We start from the raw sequence: 26869 nt of genomic DNA, 5'->3' as shown, positions 1-26869 counted from the left end.
GCAGGACTTAAGTGGGGAGGGATTTGGGGACAAACACGGGGGGCTGGCAATGGGTGGCTGATGGAGACTGGTTTGGGGGTGGGGCTGAGGAGGGTGCAGGATTTTGGGGCTGAGCTGTTTCCCCCTTGGGTCATGAGAGAAACTCAGCCATTTCCCCTCCCCTCCACCCCCCCATGCTGTGCACCAGGGTGAGCTGTGTCCCCCCAGCCAGCCTGAGCTTTGGGTCTCTGTCTCCCCCCAACCCTGGCCCCAGAGTGTGCAGGGGCTGTCACGGCACCTCCTGGGCCCCACCAGCATCCGGCACCCCAGGCAGAAGCAGAGACAGAGGCAGGTTAAGGTGTGTAATCCAGATATATTTATAGGATTATTTTTCCGAGATTAGCACAGGATATTAGAAAGGTTATAAAGTCACATCGACATTCGTTGTCTCCCTTTTATGTACAGACAAGAACACAGCACAACAACACAGACCTTCCTCTGCCCTGCCCCGCCGCTGCCCCTCGGCACCACCAGAGCTCCCTACAAATATGGCTTTCATGTCTATTGAGAGTTCAGTGCCGGCTGGGAAGAGGCCAGAACCTCGCCAGGGCTGACAAACAGGAGTGAACAAACCTGCCTGCAAAAAAGGGCATTTCCCAAATTCTCCACACCCCCAGTGCTGACCCCAGCTGTGTCCCCGTTCAGGTGTCCTGGGCCAGCAGGGTGGGTGCATGGCTGGAGGTCCCTTGCCCATCTGGCCACAAAGGACCCTCCAGTGCTTGAAGAGGCCACGGAGCCCTGGGAAGTGGCTGGTGCCACACCAAGGTGGAGCTTCTCACCCCTTCAAGCAACCCACAACACCTTTTGTATTTATGACATGGCCTACCCAGCCCTCCTCACCAGCCCCAGCACGGGGCAGCACAGCACACACCTACCCACCACCCCCCATCACTTGGCACCCATCTGGTGTAGCTTGTGATCAACACCCACCCATGACTGTGCATCTGTTCCCCTCCACACTCATGACACCAAAGCCATTCTCCCTCACCCTAATGGCACCCCTCCTCCTATTGCACTTTCCCTTGGCAGCACAGTGGGTGTCACCACCCCTGCACCCTCCCTGGTGGCACCACCCTGGTGCCCCACTGCAGCCTCATGATGGTGCCCCCCTCCCCCCCCCCCTCACGCTCACTCTGCAGCATCTCCCTTTTCAACACATCTGACCTGGTGAACATCACCCAGCTACCCAAGTCCTTCAGCTCTTGCCTCCTGTCTATGCTCACACCACTTCCAGGACCTGCCATGCCTGGGGCCATTGCTCAGCCCCTCCTGGGCTGGACAGGGGTGAGACCTGACCCAGGTCCACACTGGGTGATGCCCTGCCTGAGCTCCATCCTTCCACTTCCAGTACCCCACAGTAGCTCAAAAATGGTGAAATCTTGACTTTTCTCAGCAGGGTCAAGAAGTGACCACCAGCACCAGCCCTTGAAGCAGCTCTGGAGCAGCACTGCTGGGGAGAAAGTGGCCATGGCTATACTGCCCTCATAGGGGAACAAAGATCCCTGTCAGACCTCAGCTCCCACCTCCTTTTCCCTAGAGACTAATTAACACCCCCTTCCTCCCAGACTGGGGCTTTCTCTGGAGCCATCTACAGCATGTAGACTTACAATGACATTAAATAGTACTTGAAAATATGTCCTTGCATTTTTATTTGAAGAAATTCCATCTGTTCAGCAGTGGATGCCAGAGATCTTCAAGCAAAGCATAAGGTTGCACACTCACACGTGCTCAGTGTGCTGCCGAGGAGGTCACAGCACCAGTACCTGCACTGCACCTCTGGCAGCAACAGCTGCGTGGCCCAAAACGGGCTTTGAGTTCTTGCTGGGACTCCAGGCTCACCTCCTCCACAAAAGAGATGGGAAGGGAGGGATCACATGGAGAAAGCCAGGGGTTTTCTTTGCCACGTACAACAAAAGCTTTGGGCACTTCTGTCTCAAGGTGCTCACACCCCGACACGCAACTTGGGTGCACCCCTGTGCACGTGCCACAAACTCATCACTTTCTCCCCACCCTGAGCCTGCCACCCAAGCTCTGCCTCTTCCTCCTCATCTGCTTAGTCCCAGATGCTCCCTTTCCAGCCCCACAATGGTGTTCTCCTTGTTCCACGTGCTTGCAAAATCTGGATGGGAGCATCACTACCTGCCCCATGGCCACCCCATCCCACAGAAGAGGGCACAAACTCTTCCTCAACCTCCAAGGTGAGGTACGTGGCTTTTGTTCATCCTCCAAGGGCTCTCCTTCTCCAACAAAAATTGAAGATGTGCCCAGCCAAAGGCCAGCTGGTGCAGACTCCTTGTGTCTAGACCAAGATCCTGGGAAGCTAAAAAACCTCATCCCAAGGGTGAGATGGGACTTGGTTCCCTTGGAAGGGGGGGGGGGAAGTGTGGTCAGCAAGTGAATCCTGAGGACATGCCAGAGAGGTGGGAAGGCTTCTTATTTCCATACTGGAAGAGACAGTGAAACAGGCAGAAGGTAGGGCAAGTCCCTGCAAGGCTCTTTGGAGGCCACCAAACACCCCAGACACTAAACATGGCCATACTGGCCACTGCTGGCTGCAGCCCTTGGATCCAAGAAAGAAACAGCCTGTTCCAAGCTCACACCTGCCCTGGGATGGGGCCAGGAGGGATGGGGGAAGAGACAAATCCAAGAAGCAGACCCTGTTGGAGCCCTTCCCTGCACATCTCCTCAGCCAGAGAAATCCCAGGCCTCGTGCTGCTCCAGGGTGCCCATGCTAAGGACCAGGTTGTCTCCAGCTCGGCTTCCATGGTGCCACTAACTGAACTGCATCAGCTCTGACTGAAGCCACCTTCAGGCTCTAAACCACCTTTTCCAGAGGCTCTGGAGGCCCCAGAACCAGCCAGGCAAGGAGGGAAGTGGAGATGGCTGCGGGGCTACCAGCTCTCCCAGCTCTGTCCAGTGCTCCCAGCCCAGGTGGCCTCCTGCACTGAACATCTCAATAGATGGTTGAAATTAATGTTTCCAATCTGAGAATTTGTCAAGTCGGGGCTTTTTTTTTTTTTTTTTTTTTTTTTCCCCTCTGGATTCGCCTCCAAATCTCTGCCCTCCCCCCTCCCCCTGGGGTGGGACCAGGGAGCCACAGTGCTTGGCAGCTCCCAGTCTTCTCTGGGGGCTTCAGCAGTTCCCACCCTGGAAGCTCACAAACCCCTTTCACACATCTACCAACACAAGGACAGCTTTCCTCCCAAACAGACACTGTTCAACAAGAACCACCAAGGATAAAATCAGAGCAGGGGGCCCCCCCGAGGTCCCTCCCTGCTTAACCCCAGCCACGTGCCAAGAGCTCGGAGGCAGAGAGGTCAGCACCCTGCTCCCCCCTCCTGCCAGCCAGGCTCCCGATCCCAAGGCTGGGGGGGGAGCACTGGGATGGGCAGTTCCCAGTGGGGTGGGAAGCACAGGGGAGCATTCACGACAGAAGGGGCTGCCCTGCACTCACACCAGAGCCTGGAGCTGATTTTATCCTCGGATCTCAAAGAAACCAAAGTGGAGAGAAACAAAGAAAAGAGCTACATCGACCCCAGCCCAACATCCCAAAACCAAGGGCCCAAAGCAAAGAGCAGCCACAAAACCAAAGCAAAGGTCCAAAGGATCAGAAGGAAAGTCGCTCACTCACTGGTTGGTCTGTGTTTTGGTCGCAGGGATGGAGGTGCAAGCAAGCAAACGGGGCCGGGGGCTCTCGCTGTTTGTGGTAATAACATTTTGTACAAGTTCAAGGAGAAGCTTCACGTCTTGGGGTTGGTTGCTCTCCGCTCTCTGTCCTGCCACATCCTCCTCTGTCCGTCTGTCTGCCCCTGCTGGGCGCGAGAGTAAAATCTGTTGGGTTGAGTGTGGTTTTGTGGTCTGTTTTCCGTTTCCATCGGGGTTCTGATGGCTCCGTTTCTCACTCTCTCCTATGCCCCTAAATGAAATATTCCTTCTTGTCGTCGCCACCGGCTTGGCCGCCCTCTGCGTTGATGATGGCCGTGTCAGCATCCGGGGCATCATCTGACCCCTTGGCCTCGTGGGTCAGGTAGGTGCCTAGGTGGAGAGAAGGGGTCAGTGTCACCAGGGACTCTTGCTGGCACCCTGCTCCCAGGCAAGCAGGGAGAGGTTTTCCAGCAGCAGGCTGGAAAACGGAGGTGAAAATCCTTTGGGTTTGGCCTGAAATGGAAAAGTCACTGAGATTTCCCTGGGACAAACCCTGCCTGGGGACCAAGCCTCCCCTGGGTTGCTCGAGGCTTGTGCAGTTGTCTCAAGTCAGGAGGGTGAAACTGCCTCCCCCCCTTTGCAAGCAGCAGCCCTCACCTGCACTTCCAAGCACATCTCCTGCCCTCCCCACTGCCTGCCCCTCTTCCCTGCATCCCTACTGCTCCCCCCTTAGAAAACTGGAGAGTTTCTATTCCAAACTGCCACCTGCCAGGAGGCTCCAGCACGGGGCAGAGGTGGCAGCTCTGCTGGGCTGGGAGGGCAGGGATGGATGGGGGGGGGGCTCTTACTCACACATCACCTCTGCTGGGTTTTGCCGATGTCTGGATGTGACCGTCTCCCCGTGTCTTATGCACAAACCTGCTGGGTGGATGAAAAGTCCAGGGATGGGGAGATGGAAATGGTGGAAAAGGAAGGCGGAGGGCTCGAGGGGACGGCGAGGAGGGTGGGGAGATGGAAGAGGTGGGGCCAAGGCAGAGCTGGGAACGGGGGCACGGGCGGTCCCAGGGTGGTGGATACCAAGCCGTGAAGGAGAGGATGGACCGATGGGAGAGGAGCTGCCTCCATCTGGTGCTGGCCAGCTCCAAGGACTTGCTGGGACATCTCCACATTGACATCGGTGCCAGCACGGGGCAGCAATCCCCAAAGCCAGGAGGACTCTGCTTAGCTGGGTTTCTCCAGATGTAGGGCAGGTCTGCAGGACAAGGGAGCTGCTTCCCTTCACCCCTGCCCCACGCTGCCCGTTCACTTGGAGGACACAGCCCTGACCCCAGAGACCCACCAAGGGGAGGAAAGCACGCCCTGCACTGTCTGCTCCGACATGACACGGTGGTCTTGGCTCTGTGCCCACCCCCAAGCAGCTCCCCCACCCCATACCTTTGTGTCTGATCAGGTAGTGTCCCAACACGATGAGAAGACTCAGCAGGAGGAAGACAATGACAGCAACCACCCCGCCGATCACAGCATGGTACGTGCTGGAGGTTGAGGGCACTGGGCTGGCATCTGCCCAGACAGCAGAGGGAGAGAAAACAGAAGGATGGATTCAAAATAGAGGAGGGGAGATTAAGACTGGAAGTCAGGAAGAAGTTCTTCACCATGAGGGTGGTGAGAAACTGGCACAGGTTGCCCAGGCAGGTGGTAGAAGCCCCATCCCTGGAAGTTTTGAAGGCCAGGCTGGACAGGGCTCTGAGCAGCCTGATTTAGTGGGAGGGGGTTGGACCTGGATGATCTTAAAGGTCCCTTCCAACCCTGAAAATTCTCTGATCCTATGCAGGAGATGCTGCAGACCCTGCTCTGTGGCAGAGCCTGTGGCTCATCCCATGGGTGGCTCAGGGCTTCAGGTGGCTGCTTGGCTCAGTGCCATCAGCTCAATCCTGCTGGAGCAGGAAAAAGGAAGGCAGTGGTACAAGCAAGGAGAGGAACACAACCCCTCCACTCTACTGGCTCCTGCAGGGGGAGAGCTGAGAGGAGTCCCAGTGCCTGCACGCTGTGACACGCAGGTGACATGCAGGCTGGCATGGTGACCCAGCGTGCCCCAAGAGTGACCACAACCCAAGGCAAGTAGGACCCCAAAGCCAGTCCCAAGTCAGCAAATCCCAAGTCTCTGGGATCATCTGGGATGTCCTGGTACACAGGGACAAGTCCTCCTTCCACTCCACTCTCGTTGTGCCCCATCAGCTCAGTGCAGACAGAACCAGAGAAACATTCAAGGGAGGCATTCAGATAGTACAGGATGGGACAGACAACAAGGGAGGTGACAGGACAGAGAGATGACATCTCACAGAGACACAAGGCTGTGCCACAACCTGCTTGGAAGAGATGGAAGGACCACAACACAGCCCAGGCTTGGAGGGCTCAGCTCTTTCTTTGTGCACCACCATTCCCAAGTGCTGAGACTGTGGCTGCAGAGTCCAAATGCATCAAACAAGAAGCTGGAGCCTGGCTGGACACCTGGGACATGGCCCAGGGCTGGGCCACCATCCTCTTGTGGACCTTGTCCTATCAGGCTGGAGAGCAGCAGGTCCGTAAAGAGAAAGAAAAGGATCTTACGGTACCTTGGATGGGAGCTGGAGTGAAGGATGAAGCGGTGGCCATGGAAGGAGGAGAGATGGGCTGGGAAGGGCCTGAAGTGGAGTGAACATATGGGGTGGGGAGCTGGGAAAGATCTGGGGAGGACGACAAAACACAGGGACATGAATCAACGCCAGGAGGTGCCAGAGCCCATCAGAGGGGACCCACTCTTCTCAGCAGCTTCTTCCAAAAACCCCTTTCTTGACCACGTGTCCCACAGGCCTCCTGCCACCATCCTCTGGGATACACTGCTGGGAACATCTTCCCCCATCTCCTGCTCTAGCAGCAGCTCTTGACACCCCTTCTTCCATAAGGAACCCCACTCGGGACCCTTCTGCCTGGGAGCCATGGGACTGCAGGAGCTGGAAAGTGTCACCTCCAGTGAGATGACACCAACTCTTTCCTAGGCACTCTCAGGAACTGCTCCATCCCTGCTCTCCCTTGCTGCCATGCCAGGTGGCCACTGCAGCAGGCAGGCTCAAGAGCTGAGTGGCTGCTCCAGGGATGGTGCCCGAGACTTGAGTGACTCCAGGGAAAAAGAGGAAGGATTTGACAAGGGGAACCAAACCAAGATATGGAGCTCCTCTTCTGGGGGCCGTGACACCAAGAGGGGGAAGAACAGAGGTGTTTCTGGGTGCCCCGTGCTTGTGGCTGTTGTCGAGCATCATGGAGGCTGCTGCTGTGAGCTTGCAGAAGGGTGCTGAGCACCCTGGGGGGCTGCTGTGCTCCTGGATGGGTGCAGAAAGCTCCAAGTGCTGCTGTGTGCTCAGAGCCAGCCTCAGGAACCAGCTCCCTGAGCACTCAGGGGGACAGGAAGGACACAAGGGGTAACAAAGGAACGACTACATAGGATTGGGCTTTAGGGTTTGATCCTGGTGAAGCAGAGAAGAGGGACTCGGGGTGTCTGAGGTGCCATTGCTGCCATGCACCCCCTCAATCCACAGCCATGTTGGAGAAGGATGCCAAGAGTGCCCAGAACAGGACAGGAAGAATCAGGAAGAGGTAGAGCATGTGGGAGTGCTGAAAGATGGAAAAGTCCAAGGTTGATAGAGAAGAGAGAGATGACAAGAGATATGGCAGAAGAGGATAATCCCAAATCCAAGGCCAAAACCATGGCAAAACAGGCTCCTACCACCATGGGGAAGCTGCTGGGCAAGGGGCTGGATGCATACAGCCCCTGGGAGAGGGGCTCAAGCCACAGCTCTGCTCCACACGAGACACACAGTGCTTGGACACAGCATGAGGACAGCAAACATGACAGCTCAGCATAGCCAGGACAAGGAAGGGGCTGAGGGGGGTGACAGGAGGTGAGAGGTGCTGCCCCTTCCCACACAAGGATGGGTGTTGAGTGGTGGGACAGTTTGGGGACTGTCACTGTCAAACCAGGACAGGGACACATTGCAAACTTGCAGCTCCCATGGCTCAGCACAAGCCGTGGGGCCCCATCTCCAGAAGAAAGGGACAGGGCTTCCAGAGCACCTCAGGGTCTGGAGTGATCAGCACCACATGGGAATACTCCTTGGCTTGTGCTGGTGACATACAGAGACCTCCTGCCTGCAACAGCCTCTGGAGAACTGTTTTTTCCTCCTGTCCCAGACTCCAGCAGAACCCTTCCTGCAGTTCCCCCATCACACCCACTCCCCAGAGGCTGCAGGGACCCAGCTCAGGGTAGGCTGGACCATGTCCCTACCCCAGTTCCCCCCTGACCACTCTCTGCCCTTCTCAGGCCCAAGCAGCAGCACCCCTGGAGAGTGCAGGGAAGGACAGGGGGCTGGAGGCATTCAAAGCCCACCTGGACACCTTCCTGGGTGACCTGCTTTAGGTGACCCTGCCCTGGCAGGGGGGGTTGGGCTCAATGCTCTTCTGAAGTCCCTTCCAACCCCTCTCTTCCTATGCTGTGACCAGGCAGGCTGGGGATGCAGCACCCTGATGAACTCGCTGGGACCCAGCGGCACCCAACGCACCGCACGCCACAGCCCCCCCTGGACCTGTGCCCCCCATCACAGGGAACAGGGGTGGCCCAGAGGTGCCCCTCACTTACCACTGACGTCGAGGTTGTACTTGGCCACGACGCTGCCCATGGAGCTGGTGGCTGTGCAGACATAGGTGCCACTGTCACTCTTGTTGAGGAAGGGGAAGATGAGGACGCTGTCGGAGCTCAGCTGCAGCGGAGCATCGCTGCCCTCCTTCTGCCACAGGAACTCCTGGGGGCTGCGGAGCGGGATGGGGGTGAGGCTGGGGCAGAGTGGAGTCCCTGGCTGGGCAGGTGGAGGGGACAACGAAGACGTGGGAGTGTTTAAGCGGAAGGGAAATACCCCGTGTTTTAGGAAGGAGCCGGGATGGATCTGCTGCTCCATGGAGAGGACAGGGGCTTTGCCTACTCTCCATGGGGGTGCCCGGCCCTACCTGACATCGATGCAGGGCCAATGCCCGGCCCTGAGCCCACACAGTGCTGTCTGCGATGCCCTGCCCAAGGTCTGGGGAGGCCTAAGCCGTGGTTTTGGGAGCCTGAAGGACAATTTGGCCAGGGCCTGGCAGGGCTGAGCAGCAGGAAGGCGAGGAGGGGCCTTACATGGGATTGCCCTGCCCGTCACACTGCAGCTGGAGCTTCTCTCCTTCTCGCGGGTACTGGGGATGTGGCTCGATCTTCGCTGTTGGCTTGTCTGGAAAAAGAGGAGACACACAGTGGGGTGACTACCTGGCCCTGCCCCACACTCTGCAGGAGCAGCCAGCACCCCAAAACCCTGCACGCATCACTGCGGGAGGGCCACGGGCGCAACGTCGGCCCAGGACCACGGAGGTGATGTCTACTGAACGGTGGTGACACCGTTGTCCTCCTCCATCTGTCCCCACCCCCTGTCCTGTCATCCCCACATGGCACGTACAGTGGACCTGCAGCTTCTGCGTGGTGGACCTCTCGGAGTTCTGCAGGGACTCGTGGTCCACGGTGCAGGTCACCTCGGCTTCGTTGTCCTCCTTGGTGACACGGAATTCCACCCGACTGCTCACGGTGAAGGTCTTTCCATTGGGGTCTTCCATCACCTCAGTGCCCTCATCTGCAGGGACAGGGGACACCATTGCAGCTGATGGACACAGCACCCCAAAAAGAGACACGAGGCTGACATGTGTTGAGCAGGGGATACCCTGTCCCTGTCCCTGTCCCCATCCCGCTGTTGGCAGGGGCATAGGATGCCAGTGTGTTCCAGCAACGGGTACAGCTGCAACCCTTGCTGGCTCAGCTGCCTCCATGGGGTTTCCCAGACACCCCAGTGCCTCTGGGCACAGCCCTGCTGCTTGGGCACCCACCCTTCAGCTCCTTGTTGCCCTTCTTCCACCGGAGCTGGGCTGCGGGCTTGCTGCCAGAGGACCTGCAGGTCAGCCGGGCCACCTTCTCCTCATCAATGGGCTGCTCATGGCCAAAGATTTGGGGTTTCTGAGGGATTCCTGGTAGAGGCGAAGACAAGAAATACAACAGCCTATTATCTGTGTGTGTGAGTGTGCTGCCACCCAGAGACAGATGCTCATGCAAAAACCCATTGACAAACATGGCAAGGATGAGTCAATGGGTATGGATATGGGAGATGAAAGGCTGTAGGGCAGCATCTTGCAGGCAGATCAGGAGCAGGATGTGGTGGTGGGAGGGATGCTCCTGGTGCCTTACCCAACACGGTGACCAAGGCCTTTGCAGTCCGCACAGGCATGGTGAAGATGGAGCAGGTGTATTCCCCCTCATCAGACAGCACCACATCACTGATGCTGATGGTCAGCTCGTTGGGTGTGGACCTCTCCAGCTGGATCCTGTTATCTCGCAGGGCTGCAGGAAAAGGAACAACGGGGTGAGCAAAAGGCTCAGAACCACCACGTTCCTCCACCAGCTCCTATTTTTCCCCGGCAGCATCACCAGAGCTGGGAAGCAGGAGGGAACATCACCCTCAGCAGGGGAACCCCCAGCCATGGGCCACTTTTCCTACCATTGCTCCAGTCTTGCAGCTGGCTCCTCTCCCAGTTCCCACGCACCTACCTCGTTTCTCCCCAAAGTAGAGGGTTTGCTGGGCAGGATTGGACCACTGCAGCGAGGAGTCATCGGGATCCTCCACCTGGCACTTGAGCACCACTGTGCCACCGGCCACCACAGTCTCATCTGACGTTGTGGGCTGGCTCTCTGGACACAGACAGGGGAAGTTAGTGCCAGCGTGCACACGTGGATAACTGGGAGCATCCCTGCATCCCCTTGAGCACAGACAAGTGCTCGGGGGTCTGTGTCCCTCTCCCCAGCTTTCTATCACCCAAGCAGCATGCTTGGAGCAGAGCTGCATCCTGGGGATAACGAGGACCTGCTCACATCACAGCCCATGGCAGCCTGGGTCTCCCACTCTGATCCCATTTCCCAGCAGGGAAGAACTCAGCTACAGCTGCAGAAGCAAGGACCAGGAGGCAGAATCCATCCTGCAGCACCTGCTGAGACTGCAGCTCCCAGACACTGCTGTCCCCAGGCAGTAGATCCATGGCAGCCTGCACAGGAGACACCAGTGTCAGGCTCCCAGCACGGTGTCCTTGGCACTGCTGGAAGATCCAGGCAGCTGGTGCCCTCCAGGCAGGAACAGAAAAGCCTGGCATGGGCTGGAAGGCACCTGGAGAGGCAGCAAGCTCTGTTCCACCACCCTGGCAGTGCCAGCAACGGGGGATTGCACCCACGGTGCCTCTGTGCCAAGCAGCCCACACCAAGGGATGCTCTGCTGTCACCCATTGAGCAGGGATGCACTGTGGGGTGCAGGCAGTGTCCCACTCTCCAGACCAATCCTAGGGGACACCTCTTGCTGGGCAGTCCACATCCCTTGCCAGGCTGCATCTCCTCAGCTAAAACATTGCTTTTCCCTTCCTCCAGGCGCCCCAGAGGGCTCTGCACCACCAAGCAGCACAAGGGCAGAGAAGAGCAGCAACAGGATCACATAACCCCCTGCCTGCCCCAAGGACAGCTATTCTGGGAAAGCTGATGTGCCAGGGAGCTGTAGAGGGAGAAGGAGAATGCCAGCTTGTCCAGCCTTGGGGGCTGCACCCCCTCCTCACCCAGCTGGGGTAGGGGGGGGACAGCCACAAGGACAAGCAGGAGGAGCAGGGATGCTGCTGCTGTTTGCACTTTGCTCACATGCTGGATGCAAAGTGAAGTTACTCAGCCCAAGGTTTTTTACCTGTATTTAGGCAGGCACTTGGCATCAGCAGCCCCTGAGCTATGGGTGATCCCACAGCCAGGTCCTGGTGTCACCAGGTTGCTTTCCTGCCATAATCAAGCCCTTCCCTACCCACCCACCCACCCACCCACCAGTGCACCCAAAAGCTTTGCTCCACAGCTTGGTTCCAGCTGCCCATCATGATGCAGCCTCTTCCCCAGTCCATCTCCAGCTTGCTCAAGGTCCCAGCGTGGACCCCAGGACCCCAGTTCCAGGGAAAACACCAGGCAAGCAGTTCACCCCCCCGCCTACCCCCCTCCACTCCAAGGGATGTGTCTCTGCCATGTCACACTCTAGGGCTCAGGCAGGGATGGAGGACAAGGCTCTGGGGAGATCTGTCTGTCAGCTTGCTTTAATTTTGTTAACGATGCCTTCTTGCAGCTTCTGCTGTAATTAGGGGATTAGGCTGCTGCAAGCTGCTGTTGTCCAAACTCAAAAAAGGCCTTGGACTCGGATGCAATTGAGGACAGGGTCTGAAAACCCCACCAGAACAGACCCAACCTCTTCATTAACAATTATCACCACCTGCCACAGCACCCCCCTCATTAAGGTACTGGCACCAGGAGAGATTCTACAGAGCAAGGGGAGGGGGGAGATTCCCCTGGGACAGGTGATGCAACCCACACCCCAATGCCAGGTGACACACTGGGCACTGCACAGATTCCGCACCCTTCCCCCTTGGCCTCCTCAATGAATTCCCTTCTCCCTCCCCAGCCCACAGCAGGGACCACCAAGAGAGGTCTCCAACCCCCCTGGGAGGAACACAGAGCCACCCATGTCCCCCTGGGGTGCCACACGTGAGCCCCTCTGGTCCACCACACTGTGCCCGCTGGCACAACCCAGATACTCAGCTCCCTGCACAGACAGCTTGGAGGAACAGATGGGCAGGACTTGATTTAATTAAAAACTGCTGTGGCTGTAACCTGCTGGCCCCTGACAGAACAGGGGCAGAGCTGCCACAGGACCAGGAGATGAGGGGGTGGCAGGACCCCAGAAGCAGCGAGTACAACCATGGTGGGCTTTAGCTCCACCTGCTCCCACCAGGGGAAGGAAGGTACAACTTGGGGGTCCCCATCCCTCTGCATCATCATCATCATCATCATCATCATCATCATCATCATCACCCCCACAGGCAAGACCCTCCCCAAGCAGGGGCATAAAGGGCAAAGGCACCATCCCACAGCAGGGGACAGTGGCACACGGGGAAGGAAGATGCTCCAATGCAACCCATGCTCCCAAATCCAGCAGCTTCAGCCCCAGAACATCCCCCTGGGTCAGATCCTGAGGGATTCCCCAGGAAGACAAAGGGCAACGTGAACCACTCTGCTCCCACCACAATAGCCCCTCAGCAGCACAGTGCCACGAATCCCTGTCACACAGGGGGTCCCCAGATTACATTTTGGGGGAGGGGGGACAGGACGGACAGGGGATCTTCACAGCAACATCCCAGAAGCTTGAAGGCATAGGGAAACCAGAGCCAGGATGCTCTGGGAAGCTGGCTGACACAAAAAGCTCTCAGGTCTTTCTGGCACACAGGTTAGAAGAGTCCCCACGAGCCCAGGGACAGGTGCTGGACACTCAGGGAAGCATCCGTCCTCACCAGCAAACGCTGCCAGCACAGAGCCACTGCCATCTGACAGTCCCCTCACCCTCCAGATTACAAACCATGGCTACAAACAGCCCCTGGGGCCACCATGGGCCGTGCAGCCCAAGCCCCAGCAATGCCAGCAGGGCTGAGCATCGGGCCACCCAACCTTTGCAGGCCACCTCAGGTCCCTGGCACCATCCTGCAAGAGAGAAATTATTTTGCAGGTGACAAGCCAGCAGTGGGGTCTCCTGCAGACACCAATAACAATGTCCCCCTCTCTCCAGACCCCAGAAGCAGGATGATGGCAGGGACCTGAGGTGGCCAGCACTCACAGCCCCTTCCAGCACAGATCCTCCTCAAAATCCTGCAGCTCTGCTGCTTCTAGCACTGGGACATGATGGACATAAATCCTCTGCAGCCACAGATCTCCGGGGCCTTTTTGCAACAAAAGGCCATGACACACCTTCTGCCCCTCCAAGAGCTGTTGGTTTTGGGTTTTTTTCAGCTGGAACATCCACAGGGGAAGCAGTAAACAATGCCTGGGAGGAAACTTCCAGCCCAGCAGCCTTCTCCGTGCCTCCAGAGGAGGCCGTGCTGCCCACACCAAGCTCAGCAGGGCAGAGTGCTTGGGAGGCACTTCCAGTGGTAACTGGGGTGGAGGCAGGCAGCAGTTGGAGGTACCAGGACCCTCTCCCAGCATCTGCCCATCTCAGCCTGCCTCCGGGCTGTGAAAGCATTTCTGAAGCATCCCCAGAGGAACAGACCCACTGCCCAAGTCCCTCAAACACCCTCGGTCCACAGCCCAAAATACACCACTTGTAATTTTCTTAATTTTTTTTTTTTTTCCTTCTATTTAGTCTCATTTCTTCATCATAAAGATCCAATTTATCTCTGTTGACACAGACATTTTCTAAGGCAAGTTCTCTCCTCTCCCAGGACTGTATTTTAATAATTCACTCGACAGCCATGAGCTGCAAAGCTCCATTTCCAGCCTCAGGCATCCTTCCCCTGTGGTGACACCAGAGCAGCCCAGCCCAAGGTGGCACTTATGAATTTGGTGGATTGCAAACTCAGCCAAGCAGGCTCAGACATCTGCTGTGAAACCTTCCTGATGCAAGAACCCAGGCTGAGCCAGGGGAGGACCAAGAAGTAGAGACTCTCCCAACTTCTCCACCCTAAACACCAAGTTATTTCTCTGAAAGCAGAAACACACAAAGCCTTCTCTGAAAAGAGGCAAAAAAAAAAAAAAAAAAAAAATATCCAGCTTCTCCATCACAACCTGATCATTTGCTGGAGTTCTCCCAAGACTTTGGTCACAGCCAAGACCCTACTGATGCTCTCCACCAGCCCAGAGCCCCTCTGCAGGCAAAGAGCAGCAAGGTCCTGGTCCAAGGGGCACCCACACTCAACCCCGAGCACTGCTGGCAAACTGGAGAGCAGAATCCTTCTCCCAGGGCGTGGAGATGCAGTCACCTCTCTGACAGACCTTTCCTGAGGTACAGCATGATGGTGACAGATGCCTGTGACCCCTGACCAGGGTTAAGCAGCTGAGACATGGCCAGCAATTAGCATTCAATCAGCAGCCAAGAGCAGCACTTGAAGGGATGCTGGTGGCAAGTGCTGTAGAAGCTCTACACATCACAGGATTTGAGGAGCTTCACAGCCCCCCTCCTCCTCCTCCTCCTCCTCCTCCATCCCCTCCTGCACACCTTTGGGTAACTCCTCACCTGACATCAGAGCAGAGCTGGGGAAACAACCTCTCCTCCAGGGTTTCCTCCAGGTTGTGCCCTACCAGAGCACACAGCTTGGTCTCCCCCAGGTTATCACCTGCTCCTCCATATGCCCCAACAAACCCCTTCAAAGAGCTGGGATGGGGCTGGGCAGGGGATGAGAGAACTGGGGAACACCTCAGATGGGAGCAGGTCTTGCCTGCAGCTTTGGCAGCCACACAAACCTAGGCTGCTGCTGGCTCTGCTTAGTTGTGTTTGCACATCCACACCAGTCTGGTGACCAATCAACTCGGTAAAAAAAAAAAAAAAACCAAAAAAAAACCCAGCAGCACTGCCAGGGAATCCATCACCTCCTTCCAAGGCCACCAGCAATCCCATGGCTGGGAGATCTGTTGCCACCACAAGCCCAGGGACAGCAGAGACCTCAGACTCAGATCACAGAATTTTTCAGGCTTGGAAGGGACTTTTAAGATCATCCATCCCTGAAGCCTGCAGAGCAAAGGCAACTCCTTAGAACAGGCAAAACTGAGGTGAAGGGGGAAAAGCCTCATCGAGGCCCAGCACAAATCATCCAAGTGCTGTGGCAGAACTTTCTGGGGACCCCCAGAAGATGGCAAACTCCTTTGCAAGCCAGCAGCAAGCTCACCTGGAGCCTCAGGTCCCCCTCTGGCACAGGGCAGCAATGGGCAGGCTTCTCCTCCTCCTCCTCCTCCTCCAGCTTGACAGCAAACAGCTGATAACTACTTTTTTTGAACATGTTTTTTAGCTCCTACCCTAAGGCCAATCTCCAACATGACTGTTGCCAAGGGAACGAGCTCTTTACTTTGACAGTTCTGTTTTAAGGACCTCCTGCCTGCCCAGCAAGGTGTCTCAGAAAGCTTTGGGTGCCCTGGTACATTGCTTATTGCTTTGCAGGCATCTGAATGCTTGCTGCAGACCTAAGCCCAAGCTGGCATCAGAAACTCTACCTACAAAACTGCCCAAGGGTTAAATAAATAACATTGTGCAAGAGGCTGCTCATAAGAGAAATAAAGAACATGGAAACCCCCAACAGCTCTGCTCCTCTCCTAGGGGACAGCCCTCCACACACCAACACCTCCTCCCAGAAAGATAGGAGAGATGAGGAATTTCAGAAAATAAAAAGGTTAAATCCATCTGATCTTCCAGGTGACTGTGGTGGTTGCTGTCATGCCCAGCTGCAGGATCCTCTCATCCCAGTGGATGCTCAGGGAGAGCAGAGGAGTGCACTCAGCTTTGGCCTGCCAGGTCAGCTTTGCTCTTGCATGGTTTGTCCCTCTCAGAGATGGAAGTTCCCAGCATCATAAAGAGACAAAAAATTAAAAAAAAAAAAAAAAATTAAAAAAAAAAAAAAAAAAAAAAAAAAGGCAGAACCCAAAGCTGGGGAGATGTGGAAAGGGGCAAACCAGAGCCCCCAGGACAGTGTCATGCTGCTGACCTTTTAGTGTTCATCTGCTCAAGGTAAAGATGTTCAAGGACAAGCTTTGCAGCACACAACCAGGGCAGGAGCCACACCACTGGACCCATCTCCCCACAGCTCCCACTGCACCTCAGACTGGGAAGAGAGCAGAGTACAAGCCTGAGAGCAACAGAAAGGAGGGTGAGGAACTGCTGGTTTAGGCACACTGCACCTCTGTAAAACAGGTCCCCAGGGACAAGGGGGCAACAGGGTCCCAACAAGCCCTGTCTTGTGGCACAGCCAGACCTCCTCTTGTCTCCAGAGTGAGAAAATAAAACCAGGTCCTGTGTGGGAAGCCAGCCTGCTGCTGGTCCCAGTGCTAGTGGCCACTCAGCAGGGTCAGAACTCTCTTTCCCTGGGAACAGATGGCCTGAAAAGTAGCAGCAAAAGCAGTGGTCTGGAAAACCTAATGCTCCTACATTGGGATTGCCAGTAAATACACCACTTGAAGCCTTGTGAGGTGAGGAAGAACATCTGTAGATGGAGCATTGCCTAGAGCATCACCAGAGGAAGGGGCAGGTCCCCTTGAGCAGGAAGCAGCAGCTCACAGCTCTGCTGCTCCACAGCCACAGGCAAACTCTGGGGTCACCTGGGAAGATGGGTACCATGTGGCTTGGCAGCGAGCCTTGCTACCCCTCCAGGACATCAGGGAAGTCTTCCCAGCCCCCCGAGAACTGCAGCACCCAATGTCTGCGTGTGCCTGCATCCCTGTGCCCTCCGCCTGCATCATGGCAGAGGCAGAGTGTGACACCAGGCAGGTGACTGGAATGGTTAAGCACATTCCTGGCCAGCCCTCATCACATCTTGGCTTTTTCTCTGCCTCCTCCCTCCACTCCTGACCGCTCCTTCATGGGAGCCTCACCTGGGTTAGAGCTTTCAGCATCGGGCTGCCCAAACACAACCCACAGCAGCATCCAGCATCCCCACTCCTGCCTGGCTCCTCTCTCCTTCCCCCAACCAGCACAGCCCCTCTGCTCTGCCACATCACCCACAACAGTGACAAAGGGGCTGAGACAGCCTTGGGTGAAAGCAGGAGCTCTTTCAGAGCAAGATGCAGAGCCTGCTCCCCCTCCTGCCCTTGTAGGGAGCACCAGGGAGATCGCTTGGACCTCTCCATCCCTGGATGGTGAAAGCTCTGCTGCTGCATCACCTCATGGCTGCAGGTGCCTGGCCAAGAGCTGAGGGGAGAGAACTGGACCAGATGGTTCAAGCTGAGCTGACCCAGTAATTCAGAGGAGGAGGATCAGCTATATCTGACTACGTGGGTGTCACAGTGCTGGCATCACCTTCAAGGTCCCATGCAGCCACTGAAAAGCCAAGCACTGAGGAGGCAATTCAATCTGTGCAGACAAAGCATCAGATGACCTGCACGGCCAGGCCACTGCATGATCTGTAAAAGGAGCATGGAGAGCATTTCAGATGGAGACAAGGCTGGGCACCAGGGATACCACCCCAACTGTCAGCACCCGGAACCGAGCGCTTCCCAGAACAGCTCTGCACAAGCAGACCACACTCTGCAGCTGCTCCAACACAGAACAAACAAGGGGGACCCAGAAGAAACCCAGCAGCACATAAAAAGAGGTTTTTATGGTCCAGGTTTCGGGACCAGCAAAGGTTCCACACCAGCAAAGCCAACGTGGATGTGTGCTTGCATCCTGCGTCATCTCCTTGCTCACGTTGCTCAGTCCTGTGAGGACTTGAACTGTCACACAACACTCAGGATTGGGGTAAAAGGAGATTAAAAACAACCTAGTGAAAACAAACAGGAATGTTAGCTTTAATGCAGAGTCCTCCATCTGCCTGAATGCCTGGCAGTGCCAGCACCAGGGTGACTACCCAGATGCAGACGCCTCCAGTTACTCTGGCAATTCCAACACCCCTGGAGAGGCGAGAACGTTGGGTAGAGGAAGAAGAGGAAAAGTCTGGCAAGCAGGAGACCTCACAAGCAGGAAATCCTGGGCACGTAAGGCGTTTCCAGCCATCTCCTTCCAGAGAAGGACAGGTCTCCAACACCTGGGAGATGCTCAACTCATGCTTTACCAGCCTGCTAGGGATTTCTCCTCCAGCCAGCAGACCAAGCCAAACACCCTGGCCTCAGCATCATGCCAAAACCTGAGGCATTATCAGGACAGCAGCTAAAATCCTGTCCCACGGCAGCAGTGCCAGCACATCCCCTCACTGTCTGGGTATGCGACTGGGCAGCTCTACAGCCCTTGATCCCGTGTATTGTCTTAAAATCCGGCACTGCCTGTTGAGCCTCACCCATTGTGCCAGACAGCTGAGTGGTGGCTTTCCTGCTCCCTGTCCAGCTTGCTCACCCAGCTGCTTGCAGAGGGATGCTCTCTTCTGACATACTGATCCCAGCTGCGTTGCTACTGCAAGAACAGCTCGTTTTACCCCCCAGCCTGTGATCAGAGCCATCCAAAAATCAGGCCATCCAGGTAGCAAGAGATGCAGATAAGTCTCACCCCCTTTTTCTCATGCCTGTGCACCACTGCCTCAGCAGGGATGTCACTGCTTCCTCTACTCCAGTGCCAGGGGCTTGTGCTGGCACAGAGAGAGATTCGTGGCATATGGTGAGCCCTAATGACATGTGAGAACAGGGCATTTGCAGACATCAGTTGGGTAAAAGCATTGCCGTGAGCAACAAAGGATTAAATTAACTTCAGACAGCTACCAGGCTTCCACCATCTCACTCGGCACCCCAGGACTCCCTCACCAAGGTCTCCCTGCTCCACACCTGATGCCACAGGCTGGAGGTCACACACAGCCTCCCACACCTGGCTCAGGACCAGTGCTGACGTCTCCTGACTGCTTCTCCCAAAGGATCAGGAGTACAGGACGCAGCAGCCATCATCAGCTCTGGGGACAGAGATGCTCTAGAGATGCTCTCATCTAGAGATGCTCTCAGAGATGCAGTACAAACACCTCTCCAAGCTCTATGCTCCTACCACTTAACTCTGTTCCCACACAGGGAGGGCAGGGTGGATGACTTCTTACAGAAAGGACACCACTTGGAATCACAGGACATCTTCCCAAGACAGAGGGAGCTTCCCCTGGCACAGTCTGGCTAAGCAGACATCACCACCAGCTTCAGAAAGCTGAAGCCATCATCCAGGAAGGGGATGTCCTGAACCTCCTCCTCTGCAAACACAAGGCAGGGAGCTCATCTCTCTAGGCTTCAGACATCTCAAGATGGTCTTCAGGCTCTCAGCCAACAGGAAGCCATGAACACAAGTCACCTACCCAACCTCAACATCTCCAGGAAGAGACAGAGCAGCCCCGACCTCCCTACTGTGGCATCTACACCTGGTCATGTAAACCCAGCTCCAAGACCCTCCATGCTGAGGCCTCTCCCAGAAACAGAAACACACAGAACGAGTGGAACAGCTCTGGTACAGTGGGAGGCAACTGGATGGGAGACCTGAGCTCAGCTCCTTGCTGTGCCACTGGAGCTGCCCAGCAGCCCCCCCCTTGCTGCTGTAGTGGGATGAGGGTGCTACCAGCACAGGGAAAACAGCTCCATGGAGTCTGGTTTTGGCTTCTCATGGGACAACAGTAGGGCACTGTTCAAACAACAGGGTTACACAACTCCAGGGTGGAATAACTCTGGGGGGGAACAAGCCTCACAGCAAGGACAACCACGCAGCCAGCCCAAACACTCAGAAATCTGCTGAGAGCAGCACAACACCAGCCAAGTGCACAAACATGGCCCTGGTATGAAGCACCAGGGTTTCCAGTACCCAGGCAGCTTCAACGGGTTCTGCTGGGCCCTGCCAAAGTTGGAGCCTTGAAATCCAGAGTGGTGCAGGAGCAATTCTTCAATGAGAGGACACAGTGGTTCCATTGCTGCCCCAGGAAGGATGCTGAAGAGGGGCTTTCCTAGACCAAGAGCCAAGCTAGGACTTGATGGCTGAGAGATACAAGGGTAAAACACTGATTGTGAAGATATGCCAGCAGCTTCTTTTTAAGCATCTTCCAGCCATCCATCTCCTCTGCTCCCAAAGGCTTTTGGGGGGTCCATTTATCTCATTGCATCAGGCAACAGGAAGCCTGACAGATCATGGCAAGGACTGGGCCACAGCAGCAGGGCAGCCCTGGAAGAAATCTTGCAGTGTCATCATCCAGGCTGGATTCTGCCCTAGGACTACACACAACTTCAGGCCACAGCCACCCCTCCTCATGTCAGCACTTGCCAGGATGGTTAAGCCACCCCCTCCTGCCCGGCTCCAACCCACACATTGAGCACCGTCACGCACAGGATGCCAGGACACCCCTGCACCATGGGACTCAGCATCACCCACACCCACGAGTGATCCCTTTGGGCTCCCGTGGGAGGATGGTGGCTGGAGCCAAAATCAGTCCTGAGATTCGTGGGTGGGAACACAGCCACCAGTGCACAGCAGCCCCCAGAGCAGCTCTGCCTGTGAAAGTGACCTCCTCCAGCAATGGGACAGGCCATGGGGGAGGCAGCTGCGTGGGAAGGCAAATGGGGAGCTTGCTCCTGACTCCAGCACAAGTCACAGGCAGGAGGCTGCCAAGTTTAGACCTCTACCAATGCTCTCCCCACAACAGCCCTTGGGGACCCTTGATGATGCCAGAATTACCTTCCTGCTTGCCACGGGCAGGGACAGGGATGGCAACTGGGTTCTCTCCCACCATCAGCCCCCAGAACACAACGCGCAGACCAGGGCCGTCTTCCCCCGACCCACTCCCCAACCAAACACACCGCAGTGATTTTATTGCGAACCGGCGACTCCCGAGACGTCAAACACAGCTGCCAGCAGCCCTACAGCCCTAATGGCCGTAAGCAGAGAGAGCTGGCAACCCAGCCAGGGCTCTGCAGTCGAATGGTTATGGAAAACAAGGTGCCGCCACCGAAAATTCATTTGCTTTGCGGCACTTCATCAGCGGCCGCCTCGCCCGCAGCGGCGTACGGCGGTAAACACCCTTTGTCTCTAGGGCTGATGCTCCAGCCCAGCCCCGCACCTCCCGCATACCGACACCGGGGACCGAGCAGACGCCGAGATGCCACCAGACATCCGGGCAGGAGGGGCAGCAGCTGCCCTTCCCGGAGCCCACCGCTCCCAGGAGGCGGGGGGCTCCCGCCCTGCCGGGGGGAACCGGGGACCCGCGCCGAGGAGCGGTTTCCCCACCCTGGGGAAGTCACCGCCGGACCCCCAAAGGATCCACACCCCGCCCACGGGGATCAACACCGAATCCTCCGGGGGGAGGGGGAGGTGAAGGCGGCTCCACCCCACCGGGGATCCGCCATCCGCCGGGTCTCTCCACGGCTACACCCGCGCCACCGCGGGCAGCGCCGGGAGGGGCCGAGCTCCGCCGCCGCCCGCCGGGGTCTGTCTGGAACCTTCCGCCGCCCCGGCCCCGCCCCGGGCGGTAATCTGGGATGGAGGGGGACACAAGGCGGGCAGCACCGGCACCGCCGTGACCTTGAGCCCCACCGGCCGCCCGGCTCCGCGGCACCCGCACCTGCTCCCGCCCGGGGCCGCCGTCGCGGGCGGGCCCCGAGGGCCGGGGCGGGGCCGGGGCGGGGCGGCGGCACCTGCCGGGCCCCGCCGCGCCTGACCCACATCTCGGTGCCGCCGCCCCTCGCACCTGTCGCTCGCACAGGTATCGGTTCCCCCGCTACACACATATACACACACACACACGCACACACCGGCGGGACCCGCGCCCCGTCGGTCCCCGCCGCGATGGCGAGGGTTCGCCCATCCCGGACACCGCCACTCACCGTCGCGGGAAAGGTTTCCCCGGGCAGCACCGAAGCAGGCGAGAAGCAGCAGGAAGCCGAGAGGCAGCATGATGGTAGCGGGGGCCCGCGGCGACCCGCAGCGCTGGGGCAGCAACGGCAACCAGCGCGGATACCGCTCCCGATCTGGAGCCGCCGGTGCGGCGGCGGCGCGGATTAAATAGAGCGCGAGGAAGAGCCCATTCCTGCCGCGGCGGAGGGGAGACCGCGCCGAAGCCACCGCCTTCGGGCCTCGTATAAACATACGGGCTCCGGGTGCCAGCCCTCCCTCCCTGCCCCGAGGCGTGGTGGTGCGTTCCAGATACGCGGGTCCCCGCGGGAGGCAGGTGGGCGCGGGGCGGCGGTGGTCCTGGTCATCCCGGTGGTCCTGGTCATCCCGCTGGCCCCGGTCATCCCGCTGGTCCCGGTCATCCTAGTGGCCCCGGTTATCCTGGTGGTCCTGGTCATCCTAGTGGTCTCGGCTACCCCAGTGGTCCTGGTCGCCCCGGTGGTCTTCGTCGCCCCCGTGGCCCCCGCCCCGCCCCCGGGGCTGAGGGCCCCCGGTCTAAATGAAGTCGTTATTTGTCAGGGTGTCACCCCCAGTCCCTATCCTGCCCTGAGGGGATGCCAGGTTGTGGCAGATTCCACCCACGGCCACCCAGAAGCCACCCAGACCGTGTCCCCAGGGCTGTCGTGTCCCCAGTGCGCCCGGCGGGCCAGTGACTCCTGGTGGCTCTCGGCAGCTCTGTGCTACGGTGAGCGAGTGGCAGAGCCCCAGGCTGAGCCATGGAGCCGCAGGATGGAGGCAGCAGCAGGCAGGGGATCTGGCCCCATGCATTGCTGCTCACTGGGGCAGCTGGCCTGGCTGGGGCTTGGATCGTTCTCCTCGGTGCTGCGGGCTCTGCATAGGTCATTTTGGAAAGCACCTCCCATTGCTTGAAGGCCCAGCTTTGGCTTGACCCTCTCTCCTGCAGCCAGCTTGTTGAGCATGGCTGAGCAGAGAGTGTGCAGCTTGGTCAGTGGAAGATAATCTCTACGGGGCTTCGTGGGGTCTGCAGCTGAAGTGCTGGGCTGTGACCCAGCAGCGTGGCTCAGTCTGTCTCTGGTCCTCAGGGCTGAGCACTGCCCTCTCCATCTCTGCGGCACCGCTTGTACTTCTCTGACTCAAACCCCATCCTCACTCAGACTTGAAGCTGAATCAGATTTGGGGTGAAGTCTGTCTTTGCACCAGTCCTTGGCTGGCAGTCTGTAAACTCAGTGCCCAGTCTTAGCTATGCCATGGCAACCCCCAGGGAGCTCCTTTATTCATTGTTATCCATCCACGTTATCATCCATTAGATGATAACACCTGATTCCTTGCTCATGCCAACCCAAGTGTTTCTAGCTCAGACTCCTTCCTGCAGCCCTAGAGGAGAAGTTAACCCCTTTTACTTTAGTGGGTCTGAACCATGGTCATTCGTTTTGCACCTCAGCATAAACTCTTCCTCACGTGCTTTTACGTGGAGCTTTTCTGCACCCTTAATGCTCTCCTGCACAAACGCTGTGCAAGAAGGATGTCTCTGTTAGTCATCATCTCTGTAGGAAGGAGCTGTGGGAGGAACAGCTTTCTGGTGGTCAGATCACATTCCTGTGCTCTGCCTCAGTTTCATCCTGGATCTGGACATGGCCCTAAAGGTGATGCTGCTCGTGTTATGACCTTGTCCAGCTGACCTCAGAGGAACTGCACCTGGCCCCAGGTTTGACTTCAGTGCTTGGGGTGCAGATCTGGGGACAGTGTGAATCGAGTGATGTCACGGGAGGCTCTCCTCAGGTCTTTAGCAGGAGAAGGAGCTGCCTTTGGAAAATGGTTCTGGCAATCTGGGGGATGTGAGAGAAGCTCACACGAGGTCTTCCCCCAGGAAGAGTGTGAATAAGTGTAGCTCCTCCTTGAGACATGAGCGTAGCCTTGTGCATGAGGAAGGTTCTGGTGGGAGGGTGAGATGGAGCTGGAGAGAGTATCATGGGATGGTCTGTGGAAGGGGACCACACTGGGTTGGGCCCATGGAGGGTGGGGGTTGGCTCCTGGCACTGTGTGCAGCAATCGGGGAGCAGTTTCCTCTGGAGAGGAGAGTCTCAGGTGAGAGGGGGGTTGCTTAGGTCCTTTCATGAGCCCCCAGCTTCTTCTCAGAAGCCTTGGCTGGAGGAAGTGGTGCAGAAGCATCGTGTCCCTTGAGCTGTGGTGAGCTGGGGAGGGCACGATGCTTGTGTGTCCAGATGGACCCCTTCACCCCTGCCCCCCGGCCTGTCCCCTCTCCTCTTCATCACTCCAGCCAGTGCTTTTAACTCTTTGTCTCCTGCAAGACAGCAAGCACCCATGTTCTCCATCACACAGGTGGCTGCTGAGAGGTGCTGACCAAGGAAGGGCAGGGAGGCTGCAGGCAGAGGAAGAGGAGGATGCATTCAGTGTGCAGCAGGTGCTGAGGCAACACTCGCCACAACAAATCCCTGTGATTCAGCCCCAGAGCATCTGCCCCTGCTGGGTACTGAGCATTAACAAATGGCTGAGGCAGCTGATGTCGCGCAGCCACCTCTGCCGAGGCTTCAGATGAGGGGATTGAGTCCCTCATCAGCAAATTCTCAGGTGACACCAAGCTGGGGGGAGTGTGGATCAGCTGGAAGGCAGGAGGGCTCTGCAGAGGGATCTGGAGAGGTTGGAGAGTTGGGCTGATCCCAAGGGGATGAGGTTCAACACAAGAACCCCATGGGGAGCTCCAGGCTGGGCACAGAGTGGCAGAAAGGGAGCTGGGAGTCTGGATTGCCAGGAAGCTGAAGAGGAGCCAGCAGTGTGCCCAGGTGGCCAAGAAGGCCAATGGCATCCTGGGCTGGCTCAGGAACAGCGTGGCCAGCAGGTCCAGGGAAGGGATTCTGCCCCTGTGCTCAGCCCTGGGGAGGCCACAGCTTGAGTCCTGTGTCCAGTTCTGGGCCCCTCAGCTCAGGAAGGAGATTGAGGTGCTGGAGCAGGTCCAGAGAAGAGCAAGGAGGCTGGGAAGGGATCCAGCAGAATTCCTGTGAGGAAGGGCTGAGGGAGCTGGGGGTGTTGAGGCTGGAGAAGAGGAGGCTCAGGGGAGACCTCATCACTCTCTCCAACTCCCTGAAAGGAGGTTGGAGCCAGGGGGGGGTTGGGCTCTTTTCCCAGGCAACTCTCAGCAAGACAAGAGGGCACAAGAGGTCTCAAGTTGTGCCAGGGGAGGTTTAGGTTGGACATTAGAAAGAATTTCTTTCTGGAGAGGGTGATCAGCCATTGGAATGGGCTGCCCAGGGAAGGGGTGGATTCTCCATCCCTGGAGATATTTCAAAAGAGCCTGGATGTGGCACTCAGTGCCATGGGCTGGGAACCACGGGGGGAGTGGAGCAAGGGTTGGACTTGATGATCTCTCAGGTCCCTTCCAACCCAGCCAATTCTAGGATTCTAGGATTCTATGGCTTTTTGACGTGCTCAGTCCTGTTGGTTTTTTTCTCTCTCCTGATTTGCTCTTCTAATGCTCCTTAAACTTTGCTTAATTAACCTCACACTGATTTTGCTTCTCTTGGATGTCACTCTGCTGCTTGGTCCTGGCTTCCCCCTGCGATGCTGAACCGAGCAGCACCAGGGTTTCTCTTGGGCAGCATCTCAGCTGCTTTTTGAGTTGACTCCCGTGTGCCACTTAAAATTAAGCCAAGAACGGCCTCCCCACTCCCTCCTGCTCCTCTCCTTGCTCCAGGTGAGTGGTTGCACAGAGCAGGGTGTTCAGTGTGGAGATGCTCTGCAGTTGTATGTGGGTGGTTCAAGTCCCTTGGGTACCATCCCCTGTGATCACACCTTTGCTGGAGTTTCATCCCATTTTTGATCTCTCTCATCAAAGAAGTCATGTTGCTGCTGCTCTGCAGCTGTCTGGGCAGGGAGATGGATTCTTGCAGGGATGTGACTGCATCTGGGCATCCGACTGCTGCTCTTTGCAGCTTGCCTGAGCTGTCCTGCAGAGCTTGCAGCCAGATGCTTTGGTATTTCTTTTGACTTCTGTAATTCCTTTTCTATCAAGATCAAGGTCCAGGCAATTCACCTGCCTTTGCATACTGCCTGGATATTTGTAATACTTGTTCCAGGCCAGTGCAGGCTTTTATCAAACATGTTAACCTGCAGCCAAACCGAATTTGCAGAAATATTCTGTACAGAAATATCTTGTCCTTGATTTGCTTCTGTTAAGGCTTTCATAGTTACTTCTGAGTCACATTGCTGTGAATCAGAGCACAGCTCTGATGCATGTCAGGAACCAGAACCCAGTGTCTGTGCTTGGGAACTCCTTCCAGAGCCTGGGTTTTATACATTTAAGGACTATTATTTGAACCAGTTTTCACCAGGGCAGGATTTATTCAGGGCTGGCTGCAGGGAGCCCAGAACACCTGAGAAGACAGGAGTGGGGAGAGGGTACTAAACCCCAGGTTCAGCAGGACCATGTGGTGGGTTCCATCAGCACAGTCTGTTGTGTTGCTGCAAGCCCTCAGCACCTCCTTTATCCAACAAATTCAGCTTTCCCAGCACTTTATTTTGTCTCTGTACCATCTAGACCTTGCACTTTATTTAAAGTCTTCGGATGACCTGGATTGGGGGGCTGGAAACACTCAACGTTTTTACCAAATGCCTACCTGAAAAAAAGCAAAAATGGTGCACTGTGCAGATGACAAAACAATTGGAGGCTGGGGCTGGCAATTTGCTAAGCTGGAACTAAACAGATGCTTTAGGAAGGCTGAAGGTAGCATTATCAGTTG

The 26869-nt window shown here is 56.8% G+C and overlaps 1 protein-coding gene across 3 annotated transcripts; it reads right to left on the bottom strand.

The window, feature by feature from the left end:
* Positions 1-332: 332 nt before the first annotated feature.
* Positions 333-22315, bottom strand: CADM3 (cell adhesion molecule 3). 3 transcript variants are annotated; one of them, XM_071727332.1, is made up of 10 exons: positions 22088-22315; positions 10334-10474; positions 9974-10126; positions 9619-9756; positions 9198-9368; positions 8885-8975; positions 8354-8523; positions 5119-5244; positions 4537-4602; positions 333-4074 (listed from the first exon to the last, which is right to left on the bottom strand). In XM_071727332.1, exons 1-10 carry the CDS (start codon positions 22155-22157, stop codon positions 3956-3958), a joined length of 1245 nt encoding a protein of 414 aa, XP_071583433.1. In that variant the 5' UTR covers positions 22158-22315; the 3' UTR covers positions 333-3955. The 3 variants fall into 3 exon arrangements, with proteins under 3 accessions (XP_071583433.1, XP_071583431.1, XP_071583432.1); XM_071727331.1 differs by having other exon boundaries at positions 3924-4074; positions 4544-4602; positions 22088-22261; XM_071727330.1 differs by lacking the exon at positions 4537-4602 and having other exon boundaries at positions 22088-22261.
* Positions 22316-26869: the final 4554 nt, after the last annotated feature.

This window comes from Heliangelus exortis, chromosome 27, assembly GCF_036169615.1.
Source record: "Heliangelus exortis chromosome 27, bHelExo1.hap1, whole genome shotgun sequence".
Classification (NCBI taxonomy): domain Eukaryota; kingdom Metazoa; phylum Chordata; class Aves; order Apodiformes; family Trochilidae; genus Heliangelus; species Heliangelus exortis.
This window is presented reverse-complemented; position numbering and strand designations above follow the sequence as displayed.